We start from the raw sequence: 19,554 nt of genomic DNA, 5'->3' as shown, positions 1-19,554 counted from the left end.
GTTCTATACAGTGAATTGCTCTGTTCAACTACTGTTCTAATCCATATTATGGCAAGAACCACTCGACTAAGTAAAGAGAAACGACAGTCCATCATTACTTTAAGACATGAAGGTCAGTCAATCCGGAAAATGTCAAGAACTTTGAATGTATCCTCAAGTGCAGCGAAAACCATCAAACACTATGATGAAAGTGGCTCTCATGAGCACCGTCCCAGGAAAGGAAGACCAAGAGTTACCTCTGCTGCAGAGGATGAGTTCGTTAGAATTACCAGCCTCAGAAACCGCAAATTAACAGCACCTCAGATTAGAGCCCACATAAATGCTTCACAGAGTTCAAGTAGCAGACACATCTCAACGTCAACCGTTCAGAGGAGACTGCGTGAATCAGGCCTTTATGGTCGAATTGCTGCAAAGAAGCCACTACTGAGGAAGAACAACAAGAGGAAGAGAATTGCTCGGGCCAAGAAACACAAGGAATGGACATTAGACCAGTGGAAATCTGTACTTTGGTCTGATGAGTCCAAATTTGAGATTTTTGGTTCCACCCGTCATGTCTTTGTGAGACGTAGAAAAGGTGAGCGGATGGTTTCTACATGTGTGGTTCCCACTGTGAAGCATGGAGGAGGAGGTGTCATGGTGTGGGGGGGCTTTGCTGGTGACACTGTCGGTGATTTATTCAAAATTCAAGGCACACTTAACCAGCATGGCTACCACAGCATTCTGCAGCAACATGCCATCCCAGCTGGTTTGCGGACACACCTCCAGGCTATCTAAGGGCTATTTTACCAAGAAGGAGAGTGATGGAGTGCTGCGTCAGATGACCTGGCCCCCACAATCACCGACCTAAACCCAATGGAGATGGTTTGGGATGAGTTGGACCGCAGAGTGAAGGCAAAGCAGCCAACAAGTGCTCAGCACCTCTGGGAACTCCTTCAAGACTGTTGGAAAACCAGGTGACTGCCTCATGAAGCTGATGAGAGAATGCCAAGAGTGTGCAAAGCTGTCATCAAAGCAAAAGGTGGCTGCTTTGAAGAACCTAAAATATAAAACATATTCTGCTTTGTTTAACACTTTTTTGTTTACTACATAATTCCATATGTGTTCCTTCATAGTTCTGATGTCTTCAATATGAATCTACAACGTAGGAAATAATACAAATAAAGAAAAAGCACTGAATGAGAAGGTGTGTCTGGTGCTGTATATATTTATACTTATACAAGTGTTTCCTTTATGACAGCTGAGGAATGTTTACAGCAGTGTTGTACTGAAGGTGTAACTGCTCCTGTCAGCATAAAGGAAAACCAATCAGCTGACGGTCACATGGCTGTCCAAACCCCACATAAATTAAAACCTGAGCTTCAGTGTGTGAGACGCAGCTACCTTCCTGTCTGCCTACCATCACCTCTGTTCGTCACACAGGTGGTAAAAGATGGAGACCTCTGATTGGTCGAGGTCCAACATGTAGTCTCGTCTGTCGTGTCTCTGAGCCGATCACAGAAAGAACTCTACATGCTTTCTTTACACATACATATTTTGCAAATTCGCTTTCAAACTTTTTAAACGTCACAATATTCTTGATACTTCAGAGTGTTTTATTTTGCTTTACTTGTATTTATGTGCAATTTATCTTTTACTGACGGGTTAGAAATAGGTCTAATTTTAGTCTTTGAGGGTTCTTACCTGTGGAAGTAAAGCTGACATTGATCATTCTGAACCATCTTGGAAACTTTTCTCTGTGTGCTTCCGGCCAATCAGGATGGAGGGCGAGGAGGATGGGGCGGGGCGAGTCAGGGAGCTGCAGGAGCAGAGGATGGCGGTCCAGAAGAAAACCTTCACCAAGTGGATGAACAGCGTCTTCTCCAAGAACGGGGTGAGACAGGAAGAGAGGACATGAGAATGTTCTCAACTCATAGAGGAACACAAACACTCAAAATCACCAGATCTGGAGATACATGGTTTATCACAAACATCTGGAGATACATGGTTTATCACAAACATCTGGAGATACATGGTTTATCACAAACATCTGGAGATACATACATGGTTTTGACTGGACAGGAAGAGGATGAAGACGTGTAATCTATAAAGTAACTACAGACGTCAGACAAATGCAGTGCAGTAAAAAGTACAATATTTCCCTCTGAGATGTGGTGCAGTAGAAGTAGAAAGAGGCATAAAATGGAAATACTCAAGTACTCAAGTACAAAAGAGCCCAAACTGAAAAAGACTCCAGGACTCTGCTGGTCCTGACGGAGCAACACAGACGTGGTTACAGTCATAATATTACTCATGAAGCTGCCTGCATGTGTCTGCAGACTGATTCAACAACAAACACTCAGTCAGAGCGCCGGCATGGAAACAAACTGAACCTGCAGGACTGAACTGAAGACACTTCACAAACTGAAGTTGTTTAATGTAACTGAAACAGGAGATTCATATGAAACTGAAGGGATGATTTGAAAACGGCAGCAGTTTCACCTTATAAAATATGTTGCATTTTTATAGATTAAACCACCAAACTGGATATTAAAGAGTTCAAATTAGTTTGACCTCAGACAGCTAGAACATCACATGGATCAGTAACAATAATCCAATAATAGATTATTGAATTTATACATATAGTTAACAGGACTTTTACTTGTAATGGAGTATTTCTAGAGTGTCGTAGTACTGGTACTGTAATATTAATTAACTAAGCGATAAGTCAACTAATTGATTAGTTGATTGACATAAAACTCTTTATGGATCAAACAAATGAGAACGTTTGTGTTAGAGAGGAAGCTCCTGGAGGTTTCTGACAGCGTTTCATACGACAGAGGATTTGTTTGGGTTTTGGGATGATGTCAGTGTTTTTCCTCCTGTTATCTGTCAAGTTCCTGTCTGATAAGCAGCTGTTAACTGCAGTCTATCAGCTGGTAACACAAACACACACTAATCATCAGTCATGATAACTGACATAGTTTCACCATCAGCTGTGTTGTTGCTCTGTTTCTTGTCCTGTTCCCTGTTTAACAGATTCCAGTGGTTTCACGTAGTTCTGTGTTTGATTTCATGTGTTTTCTCTGATAACTGGTTGCCAGCTGTTGGCTGAACACTGAGGCCTGCTGCTGCTCTTCATTCCCAGAATTTTTCTGGAATTTCTGCAGGATGGCAGCGGGGAGGGAAAAATGCAGAGCTCTCACTCTGTCACTGTTTCCATCCACACATTTACTTTTAACTTAAGGCTGGCTTTCCTTAATTTAAAGATGTGTTAATGGAAACACAAAAAAGAGTACTTTAAAGAAATAATGAAAGGTTTAATGAATGTTCTATTTATCATAATTTTTACTTTGGTTTTTATAATGTATTCATTTACAATACGTTTTTAAAATAGATCAAATTAATATAATTAAACACTGCAAAAGTCAATAGTGGAAACGGGGGAAAAACAGACAAAAACGTATGTGTCCACCAATATTTTGATGCTACCATCTTAATCAGTATTATGGTAATATATATTCCGGCCACCGGTGGCAGCACTGAGCGCACTGCTGCTGAGCAGAACTCCAGTCAGGCGATGAGGAAGAATCCCCGCGCCATGTTTGAATGTACCGTGTTTGTATGGCGTCTAATTGAAGTCAACCTCCGTCAGTAGGAGTACATCAGTGTCTGTCACGATACACTCACCGGACATCGCCTTTTCCCGCCTTAGAAGACGCTAAGAAGATTTCTTTCCTCCAGTGAATCTCATTTTCTTTCGCTCCTCCTGTAACGAGTTTTATGGAAATCTGAATGACTGAAATGTTTGGATTTAATCGATAGCGGAACCGTGGTGTGTACTACGACATTTCATAGTGTCCCCAACGCGAACCGTGGCGGATTCATCGAAACGTGATTATTAGATGTTATCCAGCAGCAGGTTGCATCTTTAAAGTCATGGTTGTTGTTCCGCTGGTGTCCTCAAGTCTCCCAGGAGTGATGCATGTATACCCGGGGCGAAATCAAGCTTTGGATCCAATATTTCTACCGACTTTTTGGCTAGAGGCTAGAGGCTAGGTAAGCTAGCGCTAACCGAGAGGAGCTCAAATGGTTTGACCTTGCTAACCTACCGTTAGCTTACAGCAAAATAATGTTTTGTTATTTCAGTTGGTATACTGACATAGTTTACATATGAAACTTCAATAAAAAATATATTAATTATATGTCAGTCACGGACGTCAACTTTGTTGCTCAGATACTGTACTAAAGTAAAATATGATGTACTTGTACTTTACTTACGTATTTCAAACACAAGACAAATAATGATTTGCACCACAAAGTCTACTGACAGCTAATTATCAGTTTCTGAGATTCACAGATTTTGATTTTACCTGTAAAACATGATTTTAAAATATGATGTATTGTCATAGTTTTAAGTACCTAACAGTATATAAAGTACTGTAATTAATAATTAGTAATTGATAATCCAATTAAAGGCCTATCTATCAATTGACAAAAGATTGTGTAATCGTCTAATCATATACATCATTTTTTTTAAGAGGAGAATATTTTCTGGTTTCTCCGTCTTATTTGACATTAGAACATTATGCTGTTTGGTTTTGGACTGTTGGTCGGACAAAAGGAGCTATTTGAAGATTTCACCTTTGGCATGCTTGACATTTATCTCCATTTCTAATGTTTTATAGACCAAACTATCAATAAAGAAGTAATCGATAGATTAGTCATGAATGGGAATAATTGGTGCTTTGATATATTCCATGTTTATTTCTATTGTCATGGGGTTAAAGATGGTTTTCCTATGGTGTCATTTTGTGCCAGAAGTGATGAACTCTCAGTAACAGTGTTATCTTCATGGCCACAGGAAATCAAACCAAGGTGATTCTATTAAAGGCTGTTCAGATATCTCAGCTTCCACATTCACTGCATAAACACACACGCTATCAAGAAAACACAATTCCTAGAAATCCTACAGCTCAGTGTTACACCCAAACACATCACTCAACGTCTGTTTTTACATCTAATTGTCTCATGGCAGAAATCCAAAATCTAATCGCGCCCAATGTGCCCACTAAACCTCATGAACATCCATTAAAGGTTTCCTGCTGACAGACGAACAGGATGGAAACAACATGATGGAGATTAAAACTCCAACAAGAATGATGCTAACAACAAACGTCCACATGTACTTTTGCTGTTTTCTTTATTCTCTTTTTGTTTTGGATATAACAAATCAACATACAAATAATAGTCATTGTAATAAACCCCAACTGTCCATGCCTTAATGATAATAATAATAATAATAATACTAATAATAATAATAATACAAAAGAAAATAACAAACGACAAAATTTACATTTACACTTGTCCTGCTGCAGCAACACACGATGGACTCTTGGTCTGACCAAGGAGCTGTAACTCCACTGGGATCTAGTCTTAGAAGAATAAACACTTATGAGGATGAAGTTAGCACCGACACTCCTCTTATGTGTAGGAATTTGTCCACTTAACGAGCTGCTCTTAGCTTTAAGATGTTACCTGACCTGTAGATAACCAGGATGTCCTGAACCAGGCTGGACGGGGACGTTATCTAACACACTTCAGGGGGGAGAAGCCCTCGACTCTCAGGATGATTTTCACATTGAACTTCCTGCCAGTCACAGAGCTGTAAACATGTTTCCTCACATTTTAAAAACTTATGTAACAATATGCAGAGGTGGAAGAAGTATTCAAAACCTTTACTTAAGTACTAATATATTAATGTAAAAATACTCCATCACAAGTAAAAGTCCTGTGTTCAGATTCCTACTTAAAGGATAACAGGTGCCCATTTTAACATTGAAATGGGATTTCTTGCTGTAATCATTCATAGTGGACATTAAGAGATGCCTTTGTAGTGTGTTTTCAAAGTAAGTGATGGGGGACAAAATCTACTGTCCTCCTTCTGTGGAGGACTGGACATCACAGAGTGAAAGAACAGCTGTCAGCCTTTAACAGTCTTCACCTCCTGCAGGAGAACGTGGAGCTGACTGATGTCTACACGGAGCTGAAGACCGGAGTCGCTCTGATTCGTCTGTTGGAGCTCATCTCCAGAGAGACGCTGCCTCCGCCCAGCCGCCGCAAACTGAGAGTCCACTGTCTGGAGAACAACAGCATCGCCATCAGCTTTCTCAAAACCAAGGTAGCTCACCTGTCCCTGTCATTCAGAGTCCTAAAGACTGAGGTAAAGTGCTGTCCCTGTCCACCTCATATCCTTTTCTCCTTGCACTTTAACATTTTTCAGTCGGTGTACAAGAAATCAAAATACTTTACTGTTTTATTGTGAAAGAAAATGATTCAATATGTGCGCCAGCAGATGTCCTTCAAAGATCGGTCGTTGTTTAGTCTCCATACTGACTTTTGTGAACACACTACAGACTGAAAACCGGCTGAGAATTAGTTTGCATTATGTTGTTGGAACGTAAGTAAAGTCTTTGGGTCTTTCATACATCTGTATTTAGTGCATTGTATTTGGCTCCATCTGGTGTTTATGCTTGTGCATTACAGCTGTTATTTTGTCTCAAAATTGAGTCCCCTAAATATTTAAGGTGATGGTATTAAAGTCTGTTTGCAGGAGCTCCATAAACTGTAGGTCTGATCCTGTGAGTCCACATCGTCCCCACACAGTCTAAGACTTTCCTCTACACAAACCAGTCACTGTCTTTCCTGTCAGATTCGGGTGGATCTGATCGGTCCAGAGAATGTTGTGGATGGGGACCGTACGCTGATCCTGGGTCTGCTGTGGATCATCATCCTCAGGTTCCAGATTGGACCCATCAACCTGGACGAGGTAGGGAATCAAACCCGCAACCTTCAGTCTAGCTTTATAGTCTTTGTAGTTCACCTGTGAAAATATGAAGATGTTCATTTCAAAACCTATTCCTTCTTTCTTTTCTCCTTCTCTCCTTTCTGTGTCTTGTCCATCTCCTCCTCCTCTTCTAAACCTCCTCTTCTCAACCTCCTCTCTCTCCTCTCTGCTGCTGTCCTCTCCCCTCTCTCCTCTTTCCCATCCCTCCTCCTCTCCTCCTCTCCTTTCCTTCCCTCCTCCTCCTGTTTCCTTCTTTCCATCTTTTCCTTTCCTCTGCTTTTCTGTCTCTTTCCATTCCTTTCCTTCTCCTTCTCTTGTCATCATCTTTATCTTCTCCACTTACTCTGTCTCTTCCTTTCCACCCCCCCTCCTTAGGCGGGGGGCGGAGGCAGCGTGGCTCATCGCTCAGCAAAGGAGGCTCTGCTGATCTGGTGTCAGAGGAAAACGGCGGGTTACGATGGCGTCGACGTGCACGACTTCTCGTCCAGCTGGAGGAGCGGACTCGCCTTCAACGCCCTCATCCATGTGCACCGGTAACACACACACACACACACACACACACACACACACACACACACACACACACCTTTTTCCTACTCTCCATCCAATCTGCTCCATCCTCTGTCCCTCCCTCCCAGGCCTGACCTTTTTGACTACCACCGTCTCCATGGCGACGACCCCCGCCGTAACCTGGAGCACGCCTTCTCTCTGGCGGAGCGGGAGTTCGGAATCATGCAGCTGCTGGAGGTGGAGGACATGGTGGTCCCTCACCCAGACGAGAAGTCCATCATGACCTACGTGTCCCTGTACTACCACTACTTCTCCAAGATGAAGCAGGGACAGACCATCCAGAAGAGACTCGCTAAGGTCTGAACCAGCACCAGGGGGCAGCACTGAACCACTATAACCCACATACATTACCTTTAAAGGACAGGTGACAACAGGCTTCAGACACTAAAGAAGAAGAGACAAATAAACACACATCACACCGTCGGAATGTAACTAAGTACATTTACTCAGGTGCTGTACTTGAGTACCATTTTGAGGTACTTCCTTGAGTATTGATATTTATTTATTTATTATGCTGACCTCCTAATGTTCTGGTGATTAATAATAGGTAAGAATTCAACTCATTCACTGACCCAGGTCCCAGTGAAATAGCAGAGTGAGCTTCTGGACTTTTACCACAGATTAGACCAGGAGGTGTTTTTTCCAGCTGAGATCCAAACGCTCACTTCTGACCTGTGATACTGCTCTGCTAGCTACTACAACCCACAAGCTAATGATGAGTTTTATACGATGTTCAGGATCAACTGATCACCGCAAATCACATTTCATTGGATACATTTACATCCTCGAGTGCAGGATGAGTTATCAACAATAATAAGAGCAGGATATCATATAAAAGTACTCAAAATTGACGTTTGGAAAATGTAGTTTTTATTTGACTGTGTCTTACAGTTTTGATGAACTACTTACTATGTTAAAAAAGTTCAGAAATATAAACAGGAGCTTAGTGTAGTAGTAGTAGAAGAAGAAGAAACTGCAGCAGCAGCCTGCGGTCTGGCTCACAGACTTTCTCTAATCCACCAGGATCCACCTCCTGCCTGCCACTCAGTGTGGATTACTGCTGGATTAGATTCAGGACTGACACCTGCTGACAGAGCTACAGCACACAGAACCCACTGTTCACAACAACACTGTGGGACTTCAGTTAAAACACAGCAGTAGTCTAGAAATAGCTGCCGTAAAATATGTTTTTGTATTTGTCACGTGTGTAAGAGACGAGCACAGCAACAAGTAAGTTGTAACTACAGAATATAATAAATAAATACCCACGTAAAGACAGTAAAGAATAGAAAGAAATAATATTGACAGTTACCCATCTTTATATCAAACAAATTATTTGCAGAATGAGATCATTGAATTATTAAGATGGTAGTGATGTTTCATGTTAGTTGGTCAGGTGACCATGGAGCCTTTCTATCCTGTGCAGGTGATTGTGGGTGGGGCTGCAGACACTAAGCCAATCAGATCAGATCACACACTGAGACGCAGCAGCAGAAACACAGCGAGTCATTCACAGAGACATTGAACTAAAGACTGAAGCTGCTCACCTTTACCTGCTGAAAGAGAGGAGACGGACCGACGGAAGAGTTCTGGTCTGGTTCACTGTGGACTGTGGAGGCATTTGATTTTATTGTTTATTTGATTGTTGTTGTCAGTTATCTCTGTTGGTTGCTAAGCGTACAGAGTTGTTGTTTTTGTTTCGAGAGATTGCAAAGCTGAGGGTGTTTCTTTGATCCGAGTGAAGAGTGACTGAGTACAGATGCTGCGTCTCAGCTTCACATTCACACAACAACCACAGCCGTCAGCGTGCTGGCGAGGTGTGGTTATTATTCCTCCTGCATCTTAGTTTGTTTTGGTAAGGATTCGGCTCTGGTCTGGTCCAGATGTTTGCTGTGGTGTAAAAAGATGAAGACGATGTATACTGTTGGATAAGATAAGCTACATCAGTATGTCTGTTCGTATCGGGCCTTACAGCAAACTTAGATTTACAGAACATGATTTTAGCATCAATGTGAAGAAGAACCTTCATTTACCAGGTGTTTAATTCACTTGAGTTGCCAAAAGAAAGTCAGAGTTCAAGCAATGCTGGCTGTATATGCTAATACACCAGGTAATCCAGGTATGTCCAGTGATTTACCTGGGATCACATAACGATGGTTTACTTGCACCAGGTAGGTTCAGGTGTATCACAGGTATGTGGGTACATATCTTCATGTAGCAGCCTACAAGGTTATCTGTGGTCGGTGATTCTAGGTATGTCCAGGTGCATTGTGGGTAGGTAGAGGTTTGGACAAAGGCTTTTCAGGTCCAAATTGGTGGTAACAGGTGTGCCAGGTGTGACTCAGGTGTGCTCTAGGGTATTTATAAGAATCTCCAGGTGTGTTCCAGGTTTGTAAAGGTTTCAATAAAGACTTAAAATGCTTAAATTGGAGTTAACACAGGTGTACTAGGTGTGCTTCAGATGTGGGTGGTTATACTGTATACACCAGGTGTGTCCAGGTGTCTTTCAGGTATGATGAAGTTATCCAGAAGCACCTCTAGTGATTTCCTCAGTTATATATTTTAAGGAAGAGCTGCACCTGTTGTGTTCAAGGATATTTATAGTGATTTCCTGGGTGGTACACTGTAAGTGCCAGGTGTACCAGGTGTATCCATGTTTACCTGTGTCACATGTTGTATGTACTGAGCGCAGCAGGGGGGTCAAAGCACTGTTCAGGTGCATAGAAGTGTTTCCTTTGATTAACAGGAGGTGAAAAGTGTCCAGGTTGTGTCCAGGTGTGTTCCAGGTGTGTTCCAGGTGTGTTCCAGGTGTGTTCCAGGTGTTTAGATGGGTAATGTGCTATAGGTGTGTATGCACACAGTTAACAAGTATGTCAGTGGGAGGAAGTCTCAGTGTTCAGTGGGTGAAGATGCAGTACAGGAGAGAATCTTCCACCAGATCCCCCCACAAGGTGTGTTCTGTGTCTCTGCAGCATCCTGTCTGTTGTTTAGTGTGTTTGTATGTGAAGTCGTGTAAATCTGAAACTTTTAAACTGGTTTCACTTCTGAGTTCCTTGTCTCAATAGATGATAACTTCTGAAAACCCTCTAAAATAACTTGTGAGGCTCCTCAAGGATGGATCTGCACCACTGAGGCAGCAGAGTAATTCACACGTTTCCTCTCTGTTTCCCAAATGTTCTCCTCAGATAGTCGGGATGCTGATGGAGCTGGATGACATGAAGGTCCAGTATGAGAGAATGGTCTCAGATCTGCTTCACTGGATCAAAACCAAGGTAACAAAAACAACAGTATTTTCATGTAACTTGTTGACAGACAGACAGACTGATTGATGATTGATTGATTGTTGTCTGTCTGTCTGACTGATTGACTGACTGAAGGTGGTGCAGCTGAATGACAGACGGTTCCCAAACTCTGTGAGGGAGATGCAGAAGCTGATGATGGCTTTCAAGACCTACAGAACTGTGGAGAAACCTCCCAAATACCAGGTGAGACCACATCGTAAGAATCCAGAATCTCCTTCACCTGCTCAGCCTACAGGTCAAATCTCACTTTGTCCCGTCTGGGCCTCTTGTTCAGAGCATCCTGTCCTTCTTTTAGCCTCTGAAACTGTGTGGCTAAAAAAACAACGGACTTTTCAGTCTAAGCATTTAATTAGTTTTATTATTACTATATATATATATATATATATATATATATATATATATATATATATTACACTATAATCCAGGGCACTGAAAAAAAGTTTATGATGAGTTGAGATACAGGTGGAGCAGAAAGTCACTGACTCAAGCTGTCATCTCTCTGTTGAGGTCAGTCTCGCTGTGATGTGCTGTTATTTTCTTGGAGTAAATATCGAGTTTTGTTTTTGTCTGATACAAACACATTTGTTTTGTATGTTTGTGTCCGTCTCTGTTGCCTTCAGGAGCGTGGGGCGATTGAAGCTCATCTGTTCAGTCTGAAGACTCAGCTGGCAGCCAACAACCAATGGGCTTACAATCCTCCAGAGGGTATTTAACCCCCCCCCCCCACACACCACACACACAGATACACTACATATATATATATATATATATATATATATATATATATATTACATTCACAAGCATTCACAGTTTGTTATATTGTTATAATATTTAACTGCTCTGTGGTATTCCTGCTAAAACCAAATGGAAACTGTGTTTTTGTGCTTCTGGACTAAAAAGATTGTTATTACAGGAAACAAGCATGTGATATGATTCAGTCTGTGTGTGTGTGTGTGTGTATGTGTGTGTGTGAAGGTAAAACCCTGAGTGACATAGAGAAGAGTTGGGTTTTGCTGGAGAGAGCTGAGCATGAGCGAGAGCGAGCTCTGCAGGAGGCGCTGCTTCGCCTGGAGAACCTGGAGCAGCTCGCCCAGAAGTTTGAGAGGAAGGTAACGACACGTGTCACAAAACAGTTCTGCTTCTATACATGTTTGTTTTTCTTACCTCTGAAGATTTCCTTTGTCTTACTGTTTGACTGTAAGTGAGCTGGAGCTTCAGTAGCATAGAAATGAAGTACATCTTGTAGTTTCTGCGTGTTATTTCTTTTTGGCGTTACTGGCCTGACATTAGTTTAATGTTCAAGCGGTGCAAAGTAAAAACAGTGGAATTGCCTACATGGTGCTCTTTAAACCTCTGAATGTAAAACATATAGAAGCAAGGATAGCTGGATCTGTGCGAATGCAAGATTCAACCAACAGTCGTTTTGTTTTGGTTTGTCAGGCAGCACTGAGGGAGGGGTATCTGGAGGACACGCTGCGTCTGATCCGGAGGCAGGACGTCCGAGGTCTCTCCACCCTGGAGGAGGCTCAGGCGGCCGGCCGGCGTCTGGAGGCCCTGGCCACCGACGCTCTGGCCAGAGAGCCGCGCTTCACCGCCCTGAGAGACATGGCTAAGAACATCGAGAGAGGAAACTACCACAGCAAGGAGCAGATCAGCAGGAGGTGAGAGAAAGTCACCTCCTATTGCCTCCATGAGCTGGAGGAGTGAGGGATGAGTTACAGGCCCAGCAGTGTGACACTGGACTAGACTTAGGTTTAGTCAGGCCCAGCTGGGAGGCAGATGACTGAAGTTAAAGATAAGTTAGTTCTGATGTTTATTATGTTCATTGAAGACATAAAAATAGAGTGAGGTGTCATCGTCATAGCAACAGAACTAAACACATCACAGGTCCTGTTTACTAGAAGTGACGTTGTGTTTATGTTAAGTTTATATTTCTCTCTAAAGCAAGAAAAGTTCATCATCTCAGTTTCTGTCTTTAAACAGCGGCCATGAAAATAAAACTGCATGTACTTATATATTTTTGTGTGTGTTTGTAAGAGAGGAGAACATCAGCCATCGATGGAAGGACCTACTGCAGCAGCTCCAAGATCAGAGGGGGCTGCTGGGAAATGTAGTTGAAAATCTCAGCGTCCTCCGAGACATCGAGCTCGTCTCCCAGGAACTGAAAGAACTGCAGGTGAGTTTTCACAAAATGACAATACTTTAGACTTCATTTGGTCATTAAGGAGGAAACTCAGTATGCCAGTGCAAAATAAGACTCTCAGTTTTTGTATCAGTGGAAAATACTGAGACGGAGGCAGAATAAAAAAATATAAAAACAACAAAAAAATGAAACAGTAGAAACGTCTATGCTGTCCAGTCAGTGACACATTTCATCTATGTATACGACTATTTCTACAACTAACATCAAATAATATTTACACAGTTGAGAGTGAAAATTCATTCTTGGAAATAGAAGAGCCATTATTATTATTATTATTATTTATGAGCTTTTTCAACCACATCTCACAGGCTTCAAGCTCCCGAAAATGCTAGTAAGTGGACCTTGAGTTAGATTATGTTGTCAAAGAATATGAAATATGAAAACAAGAAAAAAAGAAACAATTTGTCAAATATATCAAAATTTATGTGATAATATGAATACAATTTACAGGTCTGTAGTTTGAAAGCTTGCCCCCCCCCCTCCCTCTCCAGTCTCAGGCCAGTTCCTGTGAACTGGGGAGACAGCTGGCGGAGGTGGAGTCTCTCCTTCAGAAACAGGATCTCCTGGAGGCTCAGATCTCAGCTCACGGTGAAACCATCACCTCCATCAGCAGCACAGCGCTGAAGGTACGATACTGATCATCCTGCACGTCATACTTTATACTTCACTACCTCTGAGAGGGAAATATTGTACTTTATACTTCACTACATGTATTTGCCAGCTTTAGTCACTAGTTATTTTGTACATTTTGACATTCACTTGTAACATAGTACTTCTTCCACCTCTGCTGTCAGATGAAGTTTTAGGAGGACGTGAGCTGTCCTGTAATGTCTCTTTGTCTTCCTCTCAGGTGAAGGTGAGAGACGGCCAGCAGATTCAGAGCAGAGTGAGAGCTCTCGACACTCAGTACAGATCTCTGGTTTCTCTCAGCAGCAGCAGGTTTTCGTCTGTTTCCTCTTTTTCTAGCATTATACATTACTGCTGTACACCTCCACCTGTCTGTCTGTCTGTCTGTCTGTCTGTCTGTCTGTCTCCTCTCACCTCCCTCCCTCTCTCCTCTCCCCGCAGGAGGAGACAGTTAGAGGGTCAGCTGAGGCTGTTTGAGTTCTTCTACGACTGTGAGGAGTTGGAGGCCTGGCTCTATGAACGCTGGTTGAGGCTGCAGACGGCCGGACTCGGACGAGACCTCAACCACATCCAACTGAGCCAACACAAACACAAGGTGGGCCACACACACACCTGACTGATGATTTATCTAGACTTCATCTGCTGAAAGGATCCTAACACAAACGGATGGATGCAGATTATTTCCTCTTGATTTGTATTGTGGTAATCAATTTAATCAATTACTGTGATTACATTCTGTCAGGTTCTGGAGGCGGAGCTCCAGGCCCAGGAATCTCTGTACCAGGGAGTTCTGGGTCGAGGTCAGGAGCTGCTGTCCAAACAGAGCCAGGTCAACCAGCGAGCCATCCAGAAGTGGATCCGTACCCTGAAGAAGCAGCGGAGCCACCTGACCGACGAGGCGACGGGACGCCGCAACAGACTGCAGGCGGCCGCCGCCATAAAACAGGTAGGAAACACTTTCATCAGACAGGGAAGGAAAGAGCAATGAACAGGAAGAAAAAACCAAACGGAGCTTAGACAACACATCCAACTGCTTTTCCTCTGTTCAGTACTTTGCAGATGTGGCGGAGGCCAACTCCTGGCTGGGTGACAGGAAGCCGCTGCTGATCAGCGAGGATCATGGGAAGGATGAGTCGAGCACGGCGGCGTTGCTGCAGCGGCACCTGCGGCTGGAGAAGGAGATGGCGGCCTACGCCTCCGAGATAAAGAGACTGTCGGAGCAGGCGAGGAGCGCAGCGCAGCTAACAGTACTGACTGTGAGTGCAGACTCAAATCAGACTCTCGGTGTCTGTAGCCGAGAGACAAACGTGTCGTATGAACAGAACCGCATGCTGACCTTCAGTGGTTTAACTACTCACCTTGCTGCAGTGATGTAAAAGTGTACTCCAGGGTGTGTCAGTACAATATGACATCACTATTGGGGGTGGTTACAGGTGCAACAAAGGGTCCAAACCCAGTTGGGCGTGGTCTCCACTCCTTTACAATTGGGCATATTTCATATTTCACACGGCTCTTTAGTGTCTCTGCCACAGCATCTCCACCACCTGCTGCTGCTGTTTGATAATCAGCTGATAGACGTTCAAAGTCATGTCTGCCACCTGCACTCTATTTTAACACATAACAAGTCAGAATTCAGAATTCAGAAGTGAAACGGACTTGAAACTTTCAGCCAGAGAAAGACTGCTGTTCAGCCTGGTGTTGACTTACTCTTTAAGTCACTTGGTGTTTACATTTCTTGTGTAGGCGGAGCCTCAGCAGAGTAAGATGATCCAATACAGCGACTCATCTGGAGAGGAGGAGGGGCCAGGGGCAGTGACATCATCACCACCTAACACCAGGGGTGGGAGGGGCTCTGGGAGCGCCCCCTCTCAGAGTGAGGACAGCAAGGCCAAGGTCCGCTTCAGATACAGCAGAGGTACTGGAGGTCTGCCCTGTGTCACTGTCGCACAGCAGAGCATGATGGGAAATGACACAAACATTCAACATTTGTTTTTGTTGGTTAAATTAGTGATTTGCCTCCACGTTAATAACACATTTTCAAAACATCAGTACATGATATTTAGTTTCATGTGTTTTTCTAATTAAATCTCTATAACCTCTTGAATATTCTAGATTTGGTGACTACGGGCTGATTGATCGTTTGTTGAAGTTTTTCTCTGATTCAGACAAATTACTTATTTAAAATTGGAATAGGTCAATAAGAGATTACATATACAGATACATTTGGTTCATTGTCCAGCCCTGTTTTGCCCCTTCTAACCTCATGTAGAGAAAAGAAAAGATTAAAAGATCAGGAAAGTCCGTCAGATGTGAAATATTAACTGTAATTTGAACTCAACTGATTCAGGTCAGTTTCTGTGGGATCGTAACGAGATCATAACCATCGTCAGCACTGAGCCGGATGGAGACCGAGTTCTAGCCAAAGACAGAGGAGGAAACCAGCAGCTCGTCCCCAAAACCTACCTGACCCTGCTGCCAGCCACTGTACGATCAATAACCAATAACATTTAAATTAGATACAATTTCAATAACCTTTAAGCCAGAGTCCTCAAGACCTGCCTGTAAAGATGAGTCATTTCAGATCAATAAGTCTAAACATTGTCAACGTAAAAACATAATGTCCTCCTTCCTCACTCTGCTCAGCCTCCTCCCCCCACCCCACCCGTCTCCACCAATGGCGTGCCAGAAAGCCCGAGCAGGAAGCTGAGTCGTCCGAGGCGCAGCCGCTCGATGCGTCGCAGCACAACTGAGATCCAGACAACATGGCTGCCAGACCCACAGTACCAGAGAGACGCTGTGGAGAGCACGCAGGCCAGCCTGGACCAGGACTACAACTCGCTGTACAACCTGGTCAAGGTGAGAGGGGCAGCATGGGAAATGAAGTTTAATAATCCTGGAGTTTCTGTGAAGATTGAAATAAGGCCTAAAATGCTGATGAAGAAGAGGGAGACATTTAAAGCTTCAAGCAGCTTCTATGAAAAATACAAATCTTGGAATTTGTCTCCTGAAGGTCAGATCAGATTTTCTGGTTGTTTGTTTTGTGTTTGCAGTCAAAGACGAGGAGTCTGGAGGAGACGCTGCGTCTGCATCGATTCTACAACAGCTGCCAGGAGTTTGAGTCGTGGATGGGGGACAAGGAGAACGTCCTGAACACCTTTAGCACTGATGCCGACAACCTGGGAGTGGTTCAGGCTAAATATGAGGTGAAGCCTTCGATTATGTCAAGAAATCTCACGTCAAAATAAACGTTCTACCTGACGCACAGGGACTTTAATTAAAATGTGTTTTACTGCTGGAAGACAACAGACTATCACCTCCCTGATCATAATGTTATGACAGAGGTTAAAATGTAAATGATGAAAGTATTCTTCCTTTATTAATCAGACTGATAGTTACCACAGATCCAACCACTTTAACTTAATGTACCAGGAAAAAAGGACCTACTGACATTTTAAACCACATACACTCAGATTGACGGTTTTCAAGGTAAAATATAAACATTTTAGATTCAGCCTGCCTTGATGTTGACTTCCTGTTCCAGAACTTCCTGACTGAGTTGGCGAGTGGGCGTGGCCAGTTGGATGACATCATCAGAATGGCTGAGGAGCTGGTGAAGAGCCGACACAGTAAACGGAGAGAGATCCAGGCCAGACAGAGGGAGGTGTCCAACAGGTACACACTAAACATGAAACTAAACATCTCGGTCAAGTGATTAACGATTAAGTGATTAGACCCAATGTGGAGATGTCCACAGCTTCCAAACAGAGCCAGAATCTGTACTCACCTGGAGCTGATGCGAGTCTGGTCTCCTGTCCCTCGTGTCTACAGGTGGGACGGGATCCAGCAGCTGAAGGATGAAAAAGGACACGAGCTGCTGAGCACAGCAGATGTGCAGTCCTTCCTGCAGAGCTGTGAGGAGGCTAAAGCTCAGCTGCAGGGTCAGCTGTCCCAGCTCGACACCGTGGACGTGGGCTGCAGCTCCTTCACCCTGCTGGCTGAGGAGAAGAACCAGGTCCAGGCCCTCAGAGACATCCAGGCCCTGGAGAGCAAGATCGCCTACCTGAAGAGCGTTGCCAAGATGTACGAGTCTGATTTAGGCTGTAGAAACCTCAGTTATTATAAGTTAAGAGTTGATGTCATAAGATGAAGAAAATCACTTTTGTCTCATTAAATCTGTAATTTCAGATTTATTCTCAGATTCATCTCAAGAAATCAGTAACTTCCGAACTCTACATTGTTTTGTTTTATTAACAATTCAGTGTTCTTAGTGGAGGTTGGCAGAGAGATTATTGCTGCTAAATCTTTATTTAAGATTATTAAGAATAGCTCAGGATCTAAAAGAAAACAATCATGACTGTAAATATGATTACTGGTATGATTTAAACATTTTCACAACTCTGGTTTGAGCCAAAAATGGATTTGGAAGATTCATGGAGGAAGACTTCAAAAGCTGAAATGTTTTAATGTGAAAGTCTTTTTCACGTTAACTGCATCTGATAGTCCATGATGTAATTTCCTGTTGTACAGGAAGCAGGACTGCAGTCCAGCAGAGAGTGCAGCCATCGTGGAGGAGGTTCGGGGTCTGGAGGCTCTGCTGAATCAGGTCAGAGTTCGGTTCATCATCACAGACTGGACTGTAGTGGTTTCATGTCGTTTGATCTGTAGAAATAAAAAATATAATTCTGTGAACGACTTCACTGAATTTCTGTGACACATTTTGAAAGTTTAAATATAATTCAAAGTAATCGAATGATGACCAGTGAGTCAGCGCATCATTAATGAATGATGAGCAACCTTCGGTCAGACATCACACCAGCTCTCGTTCACTGTTCTCCTGTTGTGGACCAGTTGAAGCGTCAGGCGGCCGACAGACAGCAGCTCCTGGAGGAGGCCCGCAGGCTGCAGAGCTTCCAGCTGCAGGCCAAAGAGCTGAAGCGCTGGACCGGCTCGGTCCAGGAGCGCCTCCTGCAGGAGGAGACGGCGACTGACGTGGCCTCCGCTGTCGCTCTGCTGGATCAACACCAAGAGCTCCAACTGGAGATGGAGGAGCAGAGGAGCAGGTAAGGAGTGCTGGTTCTCCCTGTTTGCTGAATGTTCAGTAGATTCAGTCTCTTTGTTCTCGGCAGTATGAGAAAGATATTTGTGGTTATTCAGTTTGTAAGATGGAAAACAAAAGTTGAGATTTGAGCCACTCAGAAGCTCAGTATGAATGACCGTCAGTGGAAATGACACGTAGGTTGAAGAAATCCTCCATGTTTGTGTTTTCTCAGGCTGAAGGAGATGGAGACGTTGGGGAAATCGCTTCAGCAGGGCTCGTCCAATGGAAAGACAGGGGGTGTCGACATCCAACAAACCCTGGATAATCTCAGTGCTGATTGGTCCAAGCTTGACAAGATGTGGACCAGTAGGAAGGATTGTTTGGAGCAGGGGGTGGAGCTCCAGAGGCTGAACCAGGAAGGAGACCGGATCGAGGCGGCGCTGTCTGGACACGAAGCCCGACTGAGGGTCAAAGACGTCGGGGTGAGGACACTTCACTCTGATCTGTTCTCATGGTCCATCTCCTCTGAAACTCAAATTTGACCACAATATCTGGACAGACATCATGTTTGAAACAGAAAAGTTGACGTGTTTTGATAACGTGTGTTTATGGGTGCAGGACTCGATGGACAGTGTCCACAGTCTGCTGGGCCGACAGGAGGAGCTGGAAGGTCTCCTGAAGGCTTTGGACCAACAAGTCTTTCATTTCACTGAACGCAGCCAGGAGCTCGTCAACCAACAACACTACGCTGCAAAACAGTAAGAGAACACGACAGAGATGTCAGCGTCGGACATGTGGAGATTTAGTCCTTAGTTCAGAGTAAATAAAATCACATGAAGACCACAGAATACCTTCAGTGCAAGTAAAAACATGAAAATCATAATTGGAGGGATGAGGTTTACACACATAGTATGTTACAACTATATATTCTTAAAATATGTGTCAATAATTATCACACATCCTGACCTTAGTTGGTGTCGCAGTCTGTCAG

The 19,554-nt window shown here is 43.5% G+C and overlaps 1 protein-coding gene across 1 annotated transcript in view; it reads left to right on the top strand.

Annotated features, from left to right (window-relative positions):
* Positions 1-1,756: 1,756 nt before the first annotated feature.
* The window catches only part of sptbn5 (spectrin, beta, non-erythrocytic 5), a 41,830-nt gene continuing 24,032 nt past the window's right edge, over positions 1,757-19,554 (top strand). Inside the window, exons 1-26 of the mRNA XM_070920368.1 lie at positions 1,757-1,870; positions 5,990-6,157; positions 6,689-6,805; positions 7,199-7,356; positions 7,462-7,690; positions 10,579-10,665; positions 10,771-10,878; positions 11,316-11,400; positions 11,671-11,804; positions 12,136-12,356; positions 12,733-12,871; positions 13,390-13,524; positions 13,749-13,837; positions 13,967-14,120; positions 14,268-14,471; positions 14,575-14,781; positions 15,269-15,440; positions 15,873-16,009; positions 16,169-16,381; positions 16,576-16,728; positions 17,067-17,197; positions 17,354-17,605; positions 18,053-18,128; positions 18,374-18,585; positions 18,796-19,045; positions 19,182-19,321. Coding sequence (XP_070776469.1) covers positions 1,757-1,870; positions 5,990-6,157; positions 6,689-6,805; positions 7,199-7,356; positions 7,462-7,690; positions 10,579-10,665; positions 10,771-10,878; positions 11,316-11,400; positions 11,671-11,804; positions 12,136-12,356; positions 12,733-12,871; positions 13,390-13,524; positions 13,749-13,837; positions 13,967-14,120; positions 14,268-14,471; positions 14,575-14,781; positions 15,269-15,440; positions 15,873-16,009; positions 16,169-16,381; positions 16,576-16,728; positions 17,067-17,197; positions 17,354-17,605; positions 18,053-18,128; positions 18,374-18,585; positions 18,796-19,045; positions 19,182-19,321 — 4,085 coding nt within the window. The remainder of the gene's footprint in view (positions 1,871-5,989; positions 6,158-6,688; positions 6,806-7,198; positions 7,357-7,461; positions 7,691-10,578; positions 10,666-10,770; positions 10,879-11,315; positions 11,401-11,670; positions 11,805-12,135; positions 12,357-12,732; positions 12,872-13,389; positions 13,525-13,748; positions 13,838-13,966; positions 14,121-14,267; positions 14,472-14,574; positions 14,782-15,268; positions 15,441-15,872; positions 16,010-16,168; positions 16,382-16,575; positions 16,729-17,066; positions 17,198-17,353; positions 17,606-18,052; positions 18,129-18,373; positions 18,586-18,795; positions 19,046-19,181; positions 19,322-19,554) is intronic.

This window comes from Enoplosus armatus, chromosome 15, assembly GCF_043641665.1.
Source record: "Enoplosus armatus isolate fEnoArm2 chromosome 15, fEnoArm2.hap1, whole genome shotgun sequence".
Lineage (NCBI taxonomy): Eukaryota > Metazoa > Chordata > Actinopteri > Centrarchiformes > Enoplosidae > Enoplosus > Enoplosus armatus.
Note: the sequence above shows the minus strand (reverse complement) of the source record. Positions and strands in the feature narration are given on the sequence as shown.